The sequence below is a fragment of the Adiantum capillus-veneris genome, chromosome 25, assembly GCF_014529385.1.
Source record: "Adiantum capillus-veneris isolate H3 chromosome 25, ASM1452938v2, whole genome shotgun sequence".
Taxonomy (NCBI): Eukaryota; Viridiplantae; Streptophyta; class Polypodiopsida; order Polypodiales; family Pteridaceae; genus Adiantum; species Adiantum capillus-veneris.
The window spans coordinates 118,943,158-118,962,096 of NC_140955.1; the positions used below are offsets into that span (position 1 = coordinate 118,943,158).

At 47.0% G+C, this 18,939-nt stretch overlaps 1 protein-coding gene across 1 annotated transcript in view; it reads left to right on the plus strand.

Annotated features, from left to right (window-relative positions):
• GC1 (guanylyl cyclase 1) overlaps window positions 1-18,939 on the plus strand; it is a 45,370-nt gene that overhangs the window by 9,900 nt on the left and 16,531 nt on the right. The window contains exon 2 of the mRNA XM_086500428.1: window positions 3,460-3,584. Within this exon, the coding sequence (XP_086356554.1) occupies window positions 3,460-3,584 (125 nt within the window). The remainder of the gene's footprint in view (window positions 1-3,459; window positions 3,585-18,939) is intronic.

Genomic DNA, 18,939 nt, shown 5'->3' on the forward strand with positions numbered 1-18,939 from the left:
CTCTTAAGATTTGGAGGGCTGCCTCTTACTTTAAGGGGAATGCTCGAACTTGGTGGTCCACGCTTCTTTTGAACAAGACAGCGCCAAATGGCTGAAATTCAAAAGGCTTTTTATTTCTTCTTGGCTGAATTGAGAGTATGAATGTGACATACGAATTGCTTGGAACCATCTTCAGATGACCAAGAAGGATACAGTGGACGCTTATTGCGAGAAATTCTGGAGCTCTTTTCTACCCGCCTCTTCATTTAAGAACTCGCTCAAGGAACAAATTAAGCGGTTTACCTTGGGTCTTCCTACAGAGATCTGAGATCACTGCTTGGAACAAAAGTCAACTTCCATTCAGGAGTTGATGAGTCATACGAAACGGGATTTCGCCATTCACTTGGGCAGTTTGATTTACCCCACAGATGAAATCATGACGCAAAGGGCCGGACAGACTTCGACAAATGAAAGTAGAAACGCATGTAGCGTGCATCCATTTCTCTCGTCATTGAACCTTTGGAAAGGACTTCGGAACCAAACCTCAGTCCATCAGCACTGGTAATGTTTTCACCACAGTCAAATTTGGGGAACAGCTCTTGCTACAACAAGCAGAGTCAGCACTATCTGGTATAGAGCCCAGGCTGATATTCGGCAATCGTAGTAAGGTTGGACAGTGACCCTTACATGGTGTTCGCATCGCCATCAATACCCACCACCCACAACACCCGCAGTACCATCAGTTCGTGGTTTCGGAGGAATTCGCATTGGTTTGTGCATCCACAACATCAGAAGCATTCATCAGTCAGCACCAGAAGTACAGATAGAAGTTCGGCAGCTGTGCCTCACTTTTAAGAGGGGGGGATGTCACGTGCGCACTTTACTTGCGCCATGTGGACACGCTTCTGCCATAGTCTAGTGTCAATCTTAACGTAGGACCTAGCTTGGCACCTTGTGAGCCTCTAGCAGGACGTGCATGTCTAGGCCAGTCATAGTTGCATACCCTCTCTTGCACAAGAACAATCATTTCATCATGCAAGCATTTTACCGCCTGAACCACCTCTTATAAGTCATTTTATTAAAAGTGACTTTTGGAATTCTTTTTGTAAGTTTGTTGGAAAAGTAGGTAGGGTAAATTGCTAAAGATCTATAAAAGAAACCCATTGGGCACTCAATAGAAGCAGAAGAACTAGGGACACATGGAGGCAAACACCCAGCAGGCAGGCAACACCTCAGCAGGAGCCCTAGTGTTTTCTCAAGAAGATGAAGACCCAGATCAGCCTGGCGTTTTCAGATTTCAACTGACAGCCCAGCGTTTTCAGTTTTCAGCCTTGACGTCGTCGTCGTCGACACCATCGTCGTCGTTGCCATTGTCATTGTAGATCCCTATCTTGATGACGACACCTTCGTCATTGTCATTGTAGTCTCGGACTTGACGACGACACCATGGTCAGCATCATCATAGTCACCATCATCGTCGTCGTCGACATCATCGTTGTTGACATAGACCAGTAGTACCCGTCGTCGACATCATCGTCTTCGACATAGACCCCGTCGTCGACATCACCGTCTTCGACATAGAACCGTCGTCGACTTCACCGTCTTCGACATAGTACCGTCGTCGACTTCGTCGTCGTTGACGAAGACCCTTAGTACCTCGTCGTCGACTTCATCGTCTTCGACATAGACCTCGTCGTCGACCTCCCCGTCTTCGACATAGAACCCGCAATACCCGTCGTCGACATCATCATCTTCGACATAGTCCCCTTCAGTACCTCAGTACCCCTTTAGTACCTCAGTACCCAGCATCAGTAGCATCAGTACCCGTTAGCATCAACATCTCAGCATTTAGTCATTGTAGCATCATTGTGCAAGAATAAAGAAAGTACTTGCTCTGGCAAAAGAGCAAGGGGGCCCTTGAGGGTTGGGACCCGACATCCCTGTGTCGTCTCTTTTCTCTCTCTTTCTTGCAGTTTAGTTCAGTTCTTTCAAGTGAAATAAAGTGTCCCTTGTGTTTGTGAGCAGAGTACTAGATCCGAGCAAATCCTTATTCTCTTCCGCTGCACGTGACATTCCAACAGGCACCTTCTTAGCAAGACCCCCCCCCCCCGCCATGTCGACCTAACGTTTTCAGCCATCAACAAGAATCAGCCAGTGTTTTTCAACAGCTGCAGACCAGCCAGCGTTTTGCAACTTGCAGATTTACCTGGCGTTAGCAGACCACAGCAGAACACCTAGCGTTTTGGCATCAGATCGCAGATCAGCCCTAGCGTTTTTGGATCTACAGGACTCCTAGCGTTTTGCATATTCATCGCGACAGAAACCCCAGAAGCATCAACGTTTTCAGTTTTCAGCATCAAGACACCGCAGTAGAAGTCCCAAACCTCACAGATCTCACCTTTCTGCTGCAGATCCTCGCTACACGGTCAGATCCACCGAAGTTTGCAAATTCAGCCCGAAAAACGCAGGTTTCAGCATCTGCATTTTCAGCGCGTCGTCGTTGCATCCACGTCGTCGCCGTCGCCCATCGACATAGAGTCAGAATTCAGCAGACAAAGATTTGCAAATTTCAGCCATTAGCGTTTTCAGATTTCAGCCCGTCTCGTCGTCGTCCTCATCGTCGGCAAGTCCAAGCATTGTAGAGATTTGTGCAATCAATAGTAGACCGCTCTCGCCATAGAGAGTGGGGCCTTTGGAGGAGGGTTTGACAACATTCTGGTGTTGTATTCTTCTCTCTCTGTCTCTCAGTCTCGGCACCTTCATTCACAGTGTTTGCCACTTTTGTTTGTGATCATTTGCACTCTCTCACTAAAGGAACGGAAGGCTCTCCCTTCCGTAAGTAAAAGGAACCTTGAGCACAGATCGGAGCACTTATCTTGAGCAAAGTTCAACATTCACTTCCGCTGCACGTTATAGAGAGAGAAACTCTAAAATAACAATAAAACACGAGAGAAAACCCTAAAAACGGTAAGAAATGCTTGTGAAACCCTAAAAAACAGAAAATCAGTGATGAAACCTTAAAAAACAGCAAAAAGCAAATTGGAAACCCAACAAAAAACAGCAATGAAACCCTAAAAAGCAGCAAAAAATAGTTTCGAATCTGTAAAAAACAGTGGCAAAACCCTAAAAACAGTAAAAAACAGTGACAGAACACTAAAAACAGCAAATAACCAGTTTTGAAACCCTAAAAAAAAGCAAAAAAGTGGCGGTGAAACCCTAAAAACAGTGAGAGAGAGAGAGAGGTCCAAACCCATGATGGGGGGGGGGGGGAGAAGGAGAAGAAGAAGAAGAGTAGAGAGAGAGAGAGAGAGAGAGAGAGAGAGAGAGAGAGAGAGAGAGAGTATTTGAATTAGTTGCAAAGGCAAGATTTAACTTAAACTACGATGACAAAAGAAGAATAGGGCATCTGATTTTAGCAAGTTTCTTGAGATAGGTTTTCCATGCTCCTTAATGTGCAAACTTCTCTAATTTTCTCTCCAGGTTCCTCATGTTGAACAACTGCACAGCTGGGATTGTGGATTAGCTTGTGTCTTGATGGTCCTGAAGACATTGGGTATTGAAGGCCATGATTTGAAGTCACTTGAAGAGCTATGCTCCACTTCTAGGTAAGACCCAGTTGCAAAATACATACAAAGTGTGGTGCTTTATTTGTTAGTTTGGCGGGTACCGAGCATGTATTAATTTAATAATGATATTTTTGGCTGTCTGGGTCATCTATTGATATTTATTCCAACATGAGTGCTATTGCTGGGGGTGCCCACTTGTTCAACATGAAAGAACGCCGGACATTATTTTGTGCTCGAGTGGCGTATGTTTGTTTGTGCGATGTAACCATAACAGTGCACGCTGAAATGTGGAAGTCACTTGGCAGGTGCCAGCCACTGCTCAATCACTTTTGCACCAAGCGTCTTGATTATGGAAATTGAAAGTTGGTGAGAAATTGCTTTTGCCTCCAAGAACCTGGCTTAAATCATTGCATGCATTGGGCTCTTTTTTTAATGGCCTTGTTTTTTCCTAGAACTTTAGGATAGCATCTGTAAAGTATGAAATCTAAGAGTGAAATGTGTTTTCTATTTTACAATGGATAAGAGCAGCAGTAAGCATTTGTGTGAATATATGGGTGAATGTGTGGTTGCATACGTGCACCCACGCATGCATGTGTGTGGGAGCATGTGCATGTTGGTACTATGTGGTGCACCCACTATTAATTCTTGAGGGTGGCTCATTGTTTTGTTGATGACGTGCATGATGGACTGATGGCCGTGTTGTCTTGCGGATGCTTACCAGAGTTCATTCCTTGCATGCTTTTTTTTTTCCGAGAAAAAGATCCTTCTATTAGTTAATGAAAACTGCCCATAGGGCTACAACCACCTCTACTAGAGAGGTCTACAACAATCATAAGGAGAGACTCTCCCAATGAAAAAAAAGCAGCGTATGTACAAGGAGGCAAAATCAGGAGATGGGAGGAGGGAAAAGCCACATAGGTGGACGGTAGTGCCATCTGAGCCCACCCTGGACCATGGTGAAGAAAGGCCCAGGGCGCCCGAGTCGAAGGAAAGCCTCTCTACGCTCCCGCATGCGGTCGGAGCTGCCCTGGAGTCTCTCGAACTGTCCCCTGAGAGTATGGATCAGCTCTAGCCAAAGATCTCGAACTGTCTCTGCTGGTGGTATAAGGCGGGTCTCGAAGATGCGGAAGCAGTGGGCCCGCCAGATGAACCAGAGTGTCAGGCCGCAGATGAGCTCCCAACACTCCTCTCTCTCACTGCACCACTCCTGTGGAGTAAGCTCTGTAGCAGGCTGAAGTGTAAGGTGACCTCCCTGAATCACTATCATCCTGCTGGTGGAGGATAGCTCAAACTGTAGTGTCGGGCCCGTGAGAGTGGACCAAGCAGCTGCCCCCCAAGTGTACTGTCGTGCTATAGAAAAGGATAGCATCAGCAGAAGGACACGAAGCCAAACTTGCTGTGCCATAGGACAGTCCCAAAGACAATGATAGTGACTCTCCACAGGATGGCCACAAGCTGCGCATGCTGCCGAAAGAACACTATGTACAAGCTAGTTCCCCACCACTGTAGCTCTATGTGCAACTAGCCACTGGAACAAATTGACTCGCCGCGGTTGTCTAGCGTCCCACAACCTCGCCCAAAAAGTTGACAAGAACTTAGCTGTGAGACCCTCCTCCTGCCAATGAGGTGCTGCAGCAGGACGAGCCTCTCTTCGTGCTGCCAGTATGTGACGTCCCAGTCGAACTGTGTACTGAAAGAAGGGGACACCTGGATGGTGGATTGAGGCGAAAGGGTCCCGCCAAAACCACGCTCCAGGATCCCACTGCACTCGTGTCAGTGGGCAGCTCTCCCAAGCCCACAGCCTCCAGTGGCCAGTCGCAAGAGCTGCTGGGTCAGGATTTATGACACAAGTCCTCCCACAGATGCCCACAACTCGGATCCTCTGAAAGCAGTACCGTGCAACCTGTGGGGCCTCAATTGAAACTCGGTGTAACCGACCCTCCACCTGTAGCTCGAAAAACAGGGAAGATACAGTCTCTGAACAAGCCCGAGCTGCTATGAGAACCTCCAATCACGTGAAGGCCCCCATCCATCTGGGCGTTGCTGACTCGAGAGGTGTGAGCCACTCAGCTGGTACTACCTCTGTGATGTCCTGACACATGCTCTGCACCCCTTTCATGCCCTGAAGCTGGATGCTCTGAAGCTCCTCTGACAAGCTTGAGAACTATAACCAGTCACCTAAGGTACGTGCTGGACCCTCTGCCATGGGACCCCAAGAAACATGAGGCCTACTATCAACCAAGTGGCATCTTTGAGAGCTAACCATGGGGTTCCACACAAGGGGCTGTCGTCACAGACGCTCCTCTGTGCAAGTAGGCTGGTGCTGCTCCAGGCCTCTCCTCAAATGCTCCTAGGAGCATAGCAGACTCACAGAAAAACGGTCCTCCAGTCTCTTGCTCAAGCCAACTATGCGCATCTCTGTGAAAATCCATCTGGTCGAAGGTCTCCAAGGGCCACCAGCCTGAGGCACTCTAGCACTAAGTCGCTAAAGCAAAAACTCCTTCCAGGGCTCCTCCCCTGGAAGCAATCTTCTGACAACAAACTTCCCAAGAAGGGCTTTGCTCTGCTGTGCTGGGTCTATGATCCCCAACCCCCCCTGAGAACAAGGAAGAGTGATGATCTGCCAAGCCACTTTGGCCCGGTCTATCTGAGTGTTGCGCCTTGAGCAAAGGAAATTCCTGATCAGCCTCTCTACCTGGCTGATGCAGGAACTCGAAAAGATCCAACAAGAAGTGATGTACCACATAGTAGCCAACAACACCTGGTTGGCCACTACAACTGTGCTTGCCAGAGAAAGTTGTGCGGAGCTCCAATGTAACAGCTTCCTCTTGATGGACAGGAGGAGGGGAGCAATCTGCTGCTTAGGAGACAAGTCCAAACCAACCTGACAGCCCTTCCCTCGGGGAATCCATATGAAATCCTCACCTGGCAGCCAATCAGGCGTAGGAGCACTACCAACCGAGAAAGCCACTGTCTTTCTCCAGGTGAGCCGTGCGCCTGATGCACAACAAAAGGTCTCAAGAGCCTGCTCACACCTGTGAAGGTTGGCCTCTTGGCCCTCCAAGTACAAAGCTGAGTCATTTGCAAACTCAACATCCAGTAGCTCGTCTCCCCGAATAGGGAGCGCTAAGCCACGTAGACCAACCTACTGTGAAACCAAAAATCTGCTTATCGCCTTAGCATAGAACAAAAAGAGGAAGGGGGCAAGAGGGCAGCCCTGTCTGACCGAACGTGTAAGCATGAAGGGATCTCCTCTATCACCTAACAAAAGTACCTAACTGTGTGCCCGTCTGTAAAGAGCTGACACACCTCTGATCCAGGCATCTGAGAAGCCCATTCTGTGTAGAGTGCCCTCCAAAAAGTCCTCGTCAACTCTATCATAGGCCTTCTCAAAATTGAGAAGAAGTATCACCAGATCCTCACCACGGAGGCGAGCGAGGGTAGAAGCCTCCCAAAACGTAAAGATGTTGTCAAGGATACTAGACTCCTTGATAAAACCTGTCTGTGTCCCATGTATAATGCTCTCTAGAAGTGGCTGAATCCTCAAAGTCAGAGCCTTGGCAAGAAGTTTGTAGGCTGAGTTGAGGATGGTGATGGGCCGCCACTGTCGAATCTCATCCAAGGAGCCACCCTCCTTGGGAATGAGGTAAATCAGACCCTCACTCTTGCTGTCAGGCTTCTCTCCTGTGTGTAGGATGTATTGAAAAGCGCTGCAGAGATATGAGCCAAGCAAGTCCCAGTACTCTAAGACAAAGCTGGGAGTCAAACCATCCTCACCTAGACAGCTACCACGAAAAGTGCTTTGAGGGCCACGTGGAGCTCCTCTAGCTGAAGAGGCAGCTCACGCCTTTGGTGCATCTCCTCAATCACAAGACAAGGCATCTGTGCCCAAACCTCCTTTCTGCATGCATCCTGGCGCTCTCACTGAGGCTCAGCTGTTAGCAGGTCACGGTAAAAATCAATAGCAACCGCTCGCATGTCCTCTGGCTATGAAGCAAGTGACTTGTCAGGCCTCCTCAACTGGCTAACCCTGGCATGCGTATGTCGGGGTCCCACTCTCTCAAAGAAAGCCGCTGTCACTCTGTCACCCCCTTGGGTCCATTGAGATGCCCGTTGATGGTAAGCAAACTCATGGCACCTCTCCTCTCTGCTTGCAAGCTCCTGGCGAGCTTGCGGCAACTGCTCCTCCAACCAAGGACTGTTTGGATGCTGCTCCTGCATCCTCTTCAAGGAAGCAACGCCCCGTCGAAGACGCTGCTCCTCCTCTCTCGTTGCAGCCAGGCGGGCCATTGACTCCTGAAGAAAAAACCTACTAAGTTGAGCAAGTCTCGAGGCCACTTTGTGAGCAGGAGAGTCCTGCATGTCTTGAGTCCTCTGTCCAAAGAGCCACCACTCGCTCTCTAAGCGCAGAGTCCAGCAAAACCCTCTCAGGGATACGTTGTTGCTAATTGGACTATTTTCTTATTTTTAATGATTAATCTTTTTTTTAGGATATTTTATTATGTGCACTAAGAACTGTTAAAAGATTGTAGCTACAGGAACTGCAATCAAGAACGGACAAACTCTGATGTGTCATTTGATGGGTGACGGTAAACATCGCGAAGGAGTTTCCGTAAGTTCGGTGGAAAGGGCCGGGTTACGAGTGCTCCTGATGCGTCACATGATACATGATGGGTGACGGGTGCATCAGTAAGGGGGCATCCCGTAGGCTAAGGAGGAAATCCGAACTGAGTAAGAAAGTACGCGTAAGAACGCAAGCACAAGAATAAAGATGGGTTCAATGAAGCTTTTTACGAAAAGCAGGAACAATCGCGGGAAGGCAGACGCTTTCCCGCGAGGAATCTATGTTTGCATTGCATTCGTGCATGTGGTTGCATCCAGGGACGCCTGGGAAGTGTTGTTAAGTGCATTGGTTTTAACTTATAAGGTTTTATTGAGTTTTTGGGCAGGTTCAGACCAATTTTAATATATGCCAGCCGCCCACTTAATAAGTGGGCAGCCACTTAGAAGATAAAGCAACAAAACCAGCCAGCGAATTCTCTCTCTCTATTTCGGGTAGAATAGCGCATAAAAAAAAAAAAAAAAAAAAAAAAAAAACCCCCCGGCCGCGATCTCTACGCGAGCAGCTATTCGTGCCGTGGCCAGGGAGCTATAAAAGCACCACATGCCCTCACTCAAAGGGGGTACCAACGTCAGCAAGAGAAGACTCTGCCGCAAGAGATCGCGAGACTACGAAGCACGGAAGTTGCTTTTCCCGCGCAAGAGCGACAGGTAACTATTGTGGATTCACCATACGAATTGTTGTCACGTGTTTGTGTGGTTTGTTTTGCAGGAATCTCCCGTCTTACGGGAAGGCCCTTCACGGGAAGTACGGCTTTACGCCTAAGTCCCTTACAGGAAAGTACGGCTTCGCGCCTAAGTCCCTTACGGGAAGGAACGGCCTTGTGCCCAAGCCCTTTACGGGAAAGCACGACCTTCGGGTCTAAGATTACAGAACGGAGGAGTTTCTTCGGGTTCTCGTGCTTGTATACGAATTCTCCCTGAATAAAAGAATACTCTTAGTGGAGGGGGACCAACCCATCTTTTGGTCCCCAATACTGTGTCGATCTTCTCCCTTCTCTCACATTTGCAAAGTATTTTAATTTTCAGATTTTCAAGTGCTCGTGTACGCTCCCGTTTTGTGACAGTGGTATCAGAGCTCGGACTCCTCTCTTTCTCTGCAAAGAAGGACGATTCCGAGAAGAACGGGAAGAACCATGTCGAGCCAAGGGAGAAGCGTTGAAGAGGAGCTTCAACAAGTGCAAGCTCAGCTTGCGGAGTTGCAACAAATCTTACTGTTGCCAGACGTCCGAAAGCTTTTGGGCGGAATGAAGAAAACGAATGGAACTGATGCAGCCAAGCATCCAAACAACACTGTTGGCGTGAGACCACAGGAGGCAAGAGAAGAAGCACGTGCAGAGGTGCACAAAGGATCTTCGAATCGGAATGAACGGCCTACTTCAAGGAAAGGCCAGGAAAAAGCGCTCTCTCTGCTAGACGAGAGCAAGGACATCTCTATCTCATCTCCATCTTACTCTCCTGATTATACTTCTACTTCTCGATCATCTCGTAAGAAGAAGGAAGCAGCTACTACTGCCACTACCCTACATCAACCTAAAGATAAACCTCGATTCAAGAAGCATGGTCGCAAGTCTCAACATCGCGTGAGAGTCTTCAAATCGGGCGACAAGGACATCAAGTTCGAAACCTACAATGGACGGAGAGACATCTCCAAAGCACTGTCCTTCATCAGACAGTTTGAAGTCGCCTTTACCAATGGGCACTTCACAGAAAGATCCAAATTACACCATGTGGGGATGCACCTCAAGGAAACGGCAAGTAATTGGTGGCTAGCCAAGATTCTGGAAGGTTCTCAGGCCAGAACTTGGGAGAGCTTCAAATCTGAATTTTATGAACAATTTCTTCCACCTGACTTCGAGCAGGACATACGGAAGGAATGGGACTTGCTTGCCCAGAAGGAACATGAAAAAGTAACGACCTATGTGGACAAGTATTGGTTGGTTCTTCTGAAGGTCACTCCCTTCATGAAGATTGCCGACGAGGAAAAGAAAAGAAAGTTCGAAGCGGGTCTCCAACCGTAGCTTCGAAAGAGTATGAAGGTGTATCCACATGATACTCTTCAAAGGATGATGGAGTCAGCAATCATTGCTGAGGATTTGCACTCAACTGGGACGCCCAGAAAGATGGAGCATAGCACTTACCGTGCGAGACAAAGAGGGGTCTACGATGACCATGGGAGCCAAGGAAGAAAACGTCCTCCATCTAGAGACGATGATCATTCTAAGAAGCCAGAGGGCACTGGCAAGTGAACTAAGTATCTTTCTCCTACTCAACTTCAAACTTTCAGAGAGGAAGGAAGATGCTTCTACTGTGGCGAGAAAGGACATATGAAATCGGATTGTCCGCTAAAGCAGCAACGTCAAGAACAAGCCTCTACGAGGCAAGAGAAAGCAAGGAAGGAACCCGCACCGCCAAGCTTGAACTCAATTCTAGATGTTCAAGGAAACACAGAAACGGAGAAAGGGAAGCGTCAACTTCTGAAGGGCTTGGGGTCTTTGAACAACCAGCGAGTACTGATTCTTTATGATCCAGGATCCACGGATAACTTCATCTCCCTGGATACTGCGGAACGATTGTGCCTCACACCGGCTCAGCTTGGCACACCGGTTACATCCGGATCGGCATTCGAGGGGTTGACAACCAATGCAACTCCCGTGCAAGGACAGCTCAATCTTCGGATCGGCGAGTACAAGGACTGCGAATCATTTTTGATGGCACCCATCGAGGGATGTGATATCATCTTGGGTATGCCATGGCACTTTCACATGACACCTATTCCCGATTATGTGGAAAAGACCCTCACTTTTGATCATGGGGGTAAGAAAATAAAGATTCAAGCTGATGCAGGAGATTGGCAGTTCCCAATTGTAAGCCATATCTCCATTAAGAAAGAAATGAAGAAGTGTGTTTCTGCTTACTTGATTTTTGCAAAGGATAAAACTAGTAGAGACTCTCTCTCTAGTCTGGAAATCAAGCGTCTTCAATTTATTGAAAAGTACAAGGATTGTTTCACGGAAACACTTCCTGATGAACTCCCTCCGGTACGCCCGGAAGATCACCGCATAGATCTCATACAGGGTAGCTCGCCTCCCAATCAACCCCCTTATCTGGTAAGTCTTGCTCAGCAAGAGGAAATTTTGAAGCAAGTCAACGAGCTTCTAGAGAAAGGGTTAGTACGGCCAAGTGCTTCACCCTACTGCTCTCCAGTTCTACTGGTGCAGAAGAAAGATGGCACGTTTCGAATGTGCATAGACTATCGGTCTTTAAACAAGATCACAATCAAGAATCGCTTTCCGATCCCTCGGATTGATGATATACTTGATAAGTTGCAGGGTGCAAGTGTCTTTAGTCGCATAGACTTAAAGAGTGGGTATCATCAGATACGGATCGCCCCTGAGGATGTCCATAAGACTGCTTTCCGCACAACCTTTGGGCTATATGAATTTTTGGTAATGCCTTTCGGCTTGACCAATGCTCCTGCGACGTTCAATCGCATGATGGACCGCATTTTCAGCCCGTATTGAGCTTTTACGGGAGTATTCTTTGATGACATACTCATCTTCTCTAAGTCAGAAGAGGAACATCGGAAGGACTTGGACTTAGTGTTTCAAGAATTGCGAAAGCATGAGTTGCATGTGAATGCAAAGAAGAGCGAGTTCTTTCTCTCTGAGATACACTATCTCGGCCATATAGTCTCTCACAATCAAGTGAGAATGGATCCTGCCAAGATCCGAGTGGTAGAAGATTGGCCTATTCCCACTACGGTACATGATATACGTAGTTTCCTGGGATTATGTTCATATTATCGAAGGTTTGTCCGAGGATTTGCCCATGTAGCAGGACCACTTCATGACTTGACAAAGAAGAAGATTCCTTTCAGATGGGGATCGAGACAACAAGGAGCTTTTGATCGGCTCAAGTACTTGCTAAGCCATGGGCCTATTTTGATAGTGCCTGACTTACGAAAAACCATTTGAGGTTCACTGCGATGCTTCAGGCGATTGCATCGGAGCAGTGTTAAACCAAGAAGGCCATGCAGTGGCCTACGAAAGCAGACGGCTTAAGGATGCAGAGTTGCATGCATCAATCTACGAAAAGGAACTCACGGCTGTGATTCACGCCTTATCCAACTGGAAGCACTATCTTCTAGGAGCGGATTTTGTGATCAAGACTGATCACCAGAGTTTGCGGTATTTTCTTATGCAAAGGAAACTATCTGAGAAGCAGATGAGATGGGCAAACTTTTTGTCTATGTTTCACTTCCAGATCCTTCACACGGCTGGGAGTAAGAATGTGGTCGCGGATGCATTGTCTAGGCGGCCAAGGGTGAACGCTATCACTTCGGTGTATCATCAAGAATTAGAAGCACTACCGGATTTGTATCCGAATGATCCAGACTTCTCCACCGTTTGGGGAAGGCTACATCGTGGAGAGAATGAGTTTCCCTATTCCATTCGGGACGGTTGTCTCTACCACCATCAGGCCATATGTGTGGCGGAACCATTAAGAAAGAAGATCATGGATGAAGCACACGCTTCGCCTTATGCGGGTCATCGGGGTATTCTCTCTACGACCTTAGCAATGGAAAGATATTTCTTTTGGCCTAGCCTTAAAGCAGACATTGATAAGTATGTCAGGGAATGCTTGGTTTGCCAAAAAGTGAAGTATGATCGGCATAAGACGCCTGGGTTGCTACAACCATTGCCTGTGCCTAATGAACCCTGGGAAAGTATTGCCATGGACTTCATCATGGACCTCCCTAGAACTCAGACTGGAAATGACGCGATCTGGACCATTGTGGACCGGTTTAGCAAGCAAGCACACTTTATACCAGTCAAGAAAACGATCAAAGCAGATCATATGGCTAGGGTCTTTCTAGCACAGATCTTTAAGCATCATGGAATGCCTAAGTCTATTGTGAGTGATCGAGATCCTCGCATGACAGGAAATTTTTGGCGTGCCTTGATGGATAATCTTGGTACGAAGCTGAATTTTTCATCTGCCTACCATCCTCAAACGGACGGGCAAAGTGAGATAGCCAATTCCACAGTATTGGATATGTTAAAAGCTTATGTGTCAGATCGGCAATCTGACTGGGAGAAATACTTGCCTCTCGTCGAGTATGCGTATAACAATACCATACACTCATCGACGGGGAAAGCACTTTTTGAGATTCTCTATGGTAAGCCTTTGCTTCCACCCATCCTTTTAACTAAGGATAAGATTTTTGCAGCAGATGAATTTGTCCAGGATTTGGACACAGCCTACGGGAAAGTTAGGAGAGCTATTCTAGGCTCTTAGGAAAAGCATAAGAAAGCTGCAGACAAGCACAGGAGGAATCTCGACTTAACAGTTGGACAGTTAGTTTTACTCAAGTTTGAGAAGGCAAGACGTAAGAAACAAGCGTCTCATAAGGGGAAGGTGGTAAAACTTTCTACCCGCTACTATGGGCCGTTTAAGATCACTGAGCGAGTGAATGATGTCACTTTCCGATTAGAGCTACCGCCTAATTGGAAGATCCATAATGCTTTCCATGTCAGTTTACTCCGGCCGTATGTGGGACCGCCTCCAAGCCAGCCTAGTGCTGAGGAACCTCCTGAGGTTGAGGAAACAACAGAAATACTCCAATTGGAGCAGATAGTAAGTCATCAGGAGCGGTCTCTCAAATCCGGAAAGATAACACGGAAGTATTTGGTTAAGTTTAAGAAGTATTCGAATCTAGATGCTCAGTGGATGACGTAGGAGGAATTAGCAGCTTATCCCGAGATACTGGAGGTATATGTCCAAGCACTACAGTTGAGGTCAACTGTTTAGAAGCCAGAGGGATGTTGCTAATTGGACTATTTTCTTATTTTTAACGATTAATCTTTTTTTTAGGATATTTTATTATGTGCACTAAGAACTGTTAAAAGATTGTAGCTACAGGAACTGCCATCAAGAACGGACAAACTCTGATGTGTCATTTGATGGGTGGCGGTAAACATCGCGAAGGAGTTTCCGTAAGTTCGGTGGAAAGGGCCGGGTTACGAGTGCCCCTGATGCGTCACATGATGGGTGACGGGTGCATCAGTAAGGGGGCATCCCGTAGGCTAAGGAGGAAATCCGAACTGAGTAAGAAAATACGCGTAAGAACGCAAGCACAAGAATAAAGATGGGTTCAATGAAGCTTTTTACGAAAAGCAGGAACAATCGCGGGAAGGCAGACGCTTTCCCGCGAGGAATCTATGTTTGCATTGCATTCGTGCATGTGGTTGCATCCAGGGACGCCTGGGAAGTGTTGTTAAGTGCATTGGTTTTAACTTATAAGGTTTTATTGAGTTTTTGGGCAGGTTCAGACCAATTTTAAAATATGCCGGCCGCCCACTTAATAAGTAGGCAGCCACTTAGAAGATAAAGCAACAAAACCAGCCAGCGAATTCTCTCTCCCTATTTCGGGTAGAACAGCGCCACACATCTGAAACCCGCAGTCATACATAACCTCTCCCAAGCTGCCAACTCAACTCCATGCATAGTAGTATGGCTACCTCCAATCCTATCAGAGGAGTCCTCCAACATGTTGAAGTCACCCCCAATGCACCATTGCTCTGCCTGCGGCAGAGACTCAACAATATGAGACCAAAACTCTGCACGTGCACTCACTACATTGGGCGCATAGATATTCAGGAAGCCCATGAGGCAACGTGTCACAAAGTGATGACGTGGCGGACAGCAGAAACCCTAAAATTCCTGCAAACCCTAATTTTTGCCAAAAACCCTAAATTCCGGAAATCGCGGAGGCGGATTATTAATTTTTTTTTTTTTTTTCGGAAAATGATGAGCGACGCGAATTTTGCTTTTGCTTTTTTTTTATAAAAAAAAAGAGAAAAGACTCTCAAGAGAGAGAGAGAACTGATGCTTTTGATTTTAAAAGCTTTTGGGGCTCTGCTTTTGGGCATCCCTTGTAACCTTTAAATTAGTGGTGAGGGCCTCACTTCTCAGAGCATCTGGACGCAGAGAGTGAGAGTGAAACCCTAACCGCTCTCTTGTACTTTGATGATTGATTAATACAAAAAGAAATACCGAAAGGGGCGCCAGTCTTTGGGGCCAATATCTCTAGGCACGGAACTCCGCCGGGCCAGTGCAAATCTATTGTGATCTGTGAATTGTTTTGAAGTGGTTATTTGGTGCTGTCGCGGTTGATTCTTGACTTGGAGTGTCCAAGTTTGTTACAGTGGTATCAGAGCACGGCCGATTTCTCTTTTACGGGAAATCCGATCCCCGAAATTTTTTTCCCGCGGCACCTATGGCTTCAGGCAATGATCAGTCGACTCCCTCTGCATCTGGAGATGCAGACTGGGACCACAACGAAGATTCAGACAGAGAGTATGGCCCGCCTTGGCCTACTTATGCGGAGCGGCGAGAGATAGAGCGTCGCCAGTTGATCAGCGATGCAACAATGATGATGCTCAATTTTGCCAAGGACCCGAAGATGGCAAAATATATGAACCAGACCTCTTTGAAAGAGCTACAGATGGAGTGGCAGAGAACCACAACACCAGTCCCGAAACCCGCTCTCAAGAAACCTTCTGCCTCCAAGAAATATACGGAGAAGGAACTGGAGAACGTGGTTGATGCACGGATTGCTCAGCTTTTCGACGTGCAAAAGAAAGGCAAAAAGCGCGGCAAAAAGCAGAACAAAGGTACTGACTTCCCGGGATATTTGGGTCGTCGGTCGACATTTGACAAGGCAAAGAAATTGAAGAAGCGCGTCAAGTTTGAAGACCTACCCAGTTCATCTTCTTCTTCTTCTTCTGACAGTTCTTCTAGCTCCTCGGATTAGAGCGAAGAAGACAGAAAAAAAAGCAAAAAGCGAAGCAAGACACAAAGCTTTGGAACGGGCAAGAAAAAGGCAAAGAAGGCTACATCTCGCCCAGAGACTGACAGTTCTACTGAGGACTCGTCTACAGACAGCTCAGATTCCGATGACGAAAAGTTTTATGCGAACAAGAAGAATTTTTACAAAGCCAACCAGTATGACTTTCTCGAAGATAAAAGCAAGAAAGTCCGAGAGTTTAAGGAAGGTGGCCACTCGATCAAGTTTGGTACTTTTTCAGGATACTCAGATGCTTCGAAGGCTTTGTCTTTTATACAGCAGTTTGACATCGCTTTCGCGGGAGGACGCTATTCAGAGCACTCCAAGATTCGGAGAGCTGTTTCTTACTTTAAGGGGAATGCCCGTACTTGGTGGTCCACGCTTCTATTAAGCAAGACTGTGCCAGTTACATGGCTGAAATTCAAGAGGCTTTTTATTTCTTCTTGGTTGACTCAAGAGTTTGAGCGAGATATACGAGCTGCTTGGAACCATCTCCGGATGACCAAGAGCGATACAGTGAATTCTTATTGTGAAAGATTCTGGAGCTCTTTTCTACCCGCCTCTTCATTCAAGAAGATCTCGTTCAGAGAACAGATTGAGCGGTTTACCTGGGGTCTACCTACAGAGATCCGAGACCACTGCTTGGAACAGAAGTCAGCTTCTATTCAGGAGTTGATGAGTCATGCGAAGCGGGGCTTTGCCATTCACTCTGGCAGTCTGACCTACCCCACAGATGAGGCCATGACACAACGAGCTGAACAGACTTCTGGGAATGAAAGTAGAATAAAAAAGAGCAACCCAGAGAAAAAAAAGGATGTACGACCCAAGCTTACTCCTGAGGAGAGAGCTCGCTTCATCAGAGAGGGGAAGTGCTTTGGATGCGGGAAACATGGACATATTTCCGCAAAGTGCCCTGATAAGGCACAGAAAGAACAGAATGATAAAGACGACGACAGGTCTGAGAGTTCGAGAGCAACTGAGGAATGTGGCAGAAAAGGCAGATAGAAAAGCAGAACTGGTACCACATGGCGTGGGACTTGCACCGAATCAAATGAATGAAAGTACAAACTTTGTCGTTTTTTTTTGGGGCAAAGCGAAGGATCAGGAAGCTCTTTTGAAGGAGCCAAGGCCAACTTCTTTTCACTTGGAATTGGCGGCTCGATTTGGAACTACGCCCGACAGACTGACGCCACAGGCGGAGGTAGTTCGACTGGCACCCGGATGGGATGTTGCCATTACACCGAGCATTGGCAAACTTCGTTTGCAATGAAGGGGGTGTTCAGGGCACGTGAGTGACGTTCTACTCGGGATCCCTTGGTACCACAAGAACTACGCCGTGGTTGACTACCGGGCCGAGAAAGCGACTTTGATAAATGAAGGGCTTAGAGATTGTACTTGATGAACTTCAGTTTTCTTACTCATTCTTTTGGGAGAACTGAACGATGGATAAAAGTTGAATATGTTTTGACCTGAAGAAAAGAACGCCAAGATTTTTTTTCTCCACGCTCATGCCGATTGCTTTTGAGAGGGCCTGAAGATCATACCATTGATCTGATATCTGGAAGCACGCCACCGAATCGGCCACCTTATCGTGTGAGCCGAGTACAGAATGAAAAGATTATGAACTCAGTGAAAGACCTCTTGGAAAAGGGTCTTGTCCAGCTTAGTACTTCACCGTATTGCTCTCCAGTGTTGTTGGTTTTGAAGAAAGACAGATCTTGGAGAATGTGCATCGATTATAGCACTCTCAACGAAATCACCATCAAGAACAGATTTCCGATTCCTAGGATCGATGATATACTCGACAGGTTACAGGGATCCTCGTGCTTTAGCAGGATTGACTTGAAGAGTGGATATCATCAGATCAGGATAGCACCAGGAGATGTCTACAAGACAGCTTTTCGGACGACTTTTGGGTTATTTGAGTTTTTGGTGATGCCTTTTGGCTTAACCAATGCTCCTGCGACATTTAACCGGATGATGGACAGGATTTTTCGAGAGTACAGGCTATTTGTTGGCACTTTCTTTGACGACATCATTGTTTTCTCGAAGAATGAGGCAGAACACAGAGATCATCTGCTTCAAGTCTTTTAGGCATTACGAGATCACACGCTAGTGATTAATGCAAAGAAAAGTGAATTTTTTTCCTACCATGGATACACTTTTTGGGACACATTGTGTCAGCAGCACAACAGGAGTGCGAATGGACCCGGCCAAGATAGAGACTATCCGTGATTGGCCCGATTTGAGGAATGTCCATGAAGTTAGAAGCTTCTTGGGACTGTGTTCGTACTATAGGCGGTTCATACGAAAGTTTGCAGAGGTTGCTTCCCCTTTGCATATCTTGACACAGAAAGGAGTACCTTTTTCGTGGGGACCCACAGAGGTGACTGCCTTTCAGACATTGAAAGAGAAATTGACTACGGGACCTATTTTGACTTTGCCGGACTTGCAGAAGTCATTCGAAGTATATTGTGATGCTTGTGGTCGTAGTCTGGGTACGGTCTTGATGCAAGAAGGCCATGTCATAGCTTACGAGAGCCGTTTGTTCTCTAGGCCGGAGATGACAGCACAGATCTATGGGAAAGAGCTTTTGGCGGTTATCCACGCTCTTACTCAGTGGCGGCATTACCTACTCGGAGCGGATTTCATTGTCTTTACAGACCATCAGAGTTTGCGCTACTTCTTGTCACAGAAGCAGCTTTCGGAAAAGCAGATGCGGTGGGCGAACATCTTGTCACAGTTTCACTTCCAGATTGTCCATGTGCAGGGTATGAAGAATGTGGTGGCAGATGCTTTGTCTCGGAAACCGTTGGTTCTGGCTATTTTCGCGATACATCATAGGAGCTTCGAGGATATGGTCGATCAGTGTGCCACAGATACAGATTTTGCAGATATTTTCACACGGATACGGGATGGGGA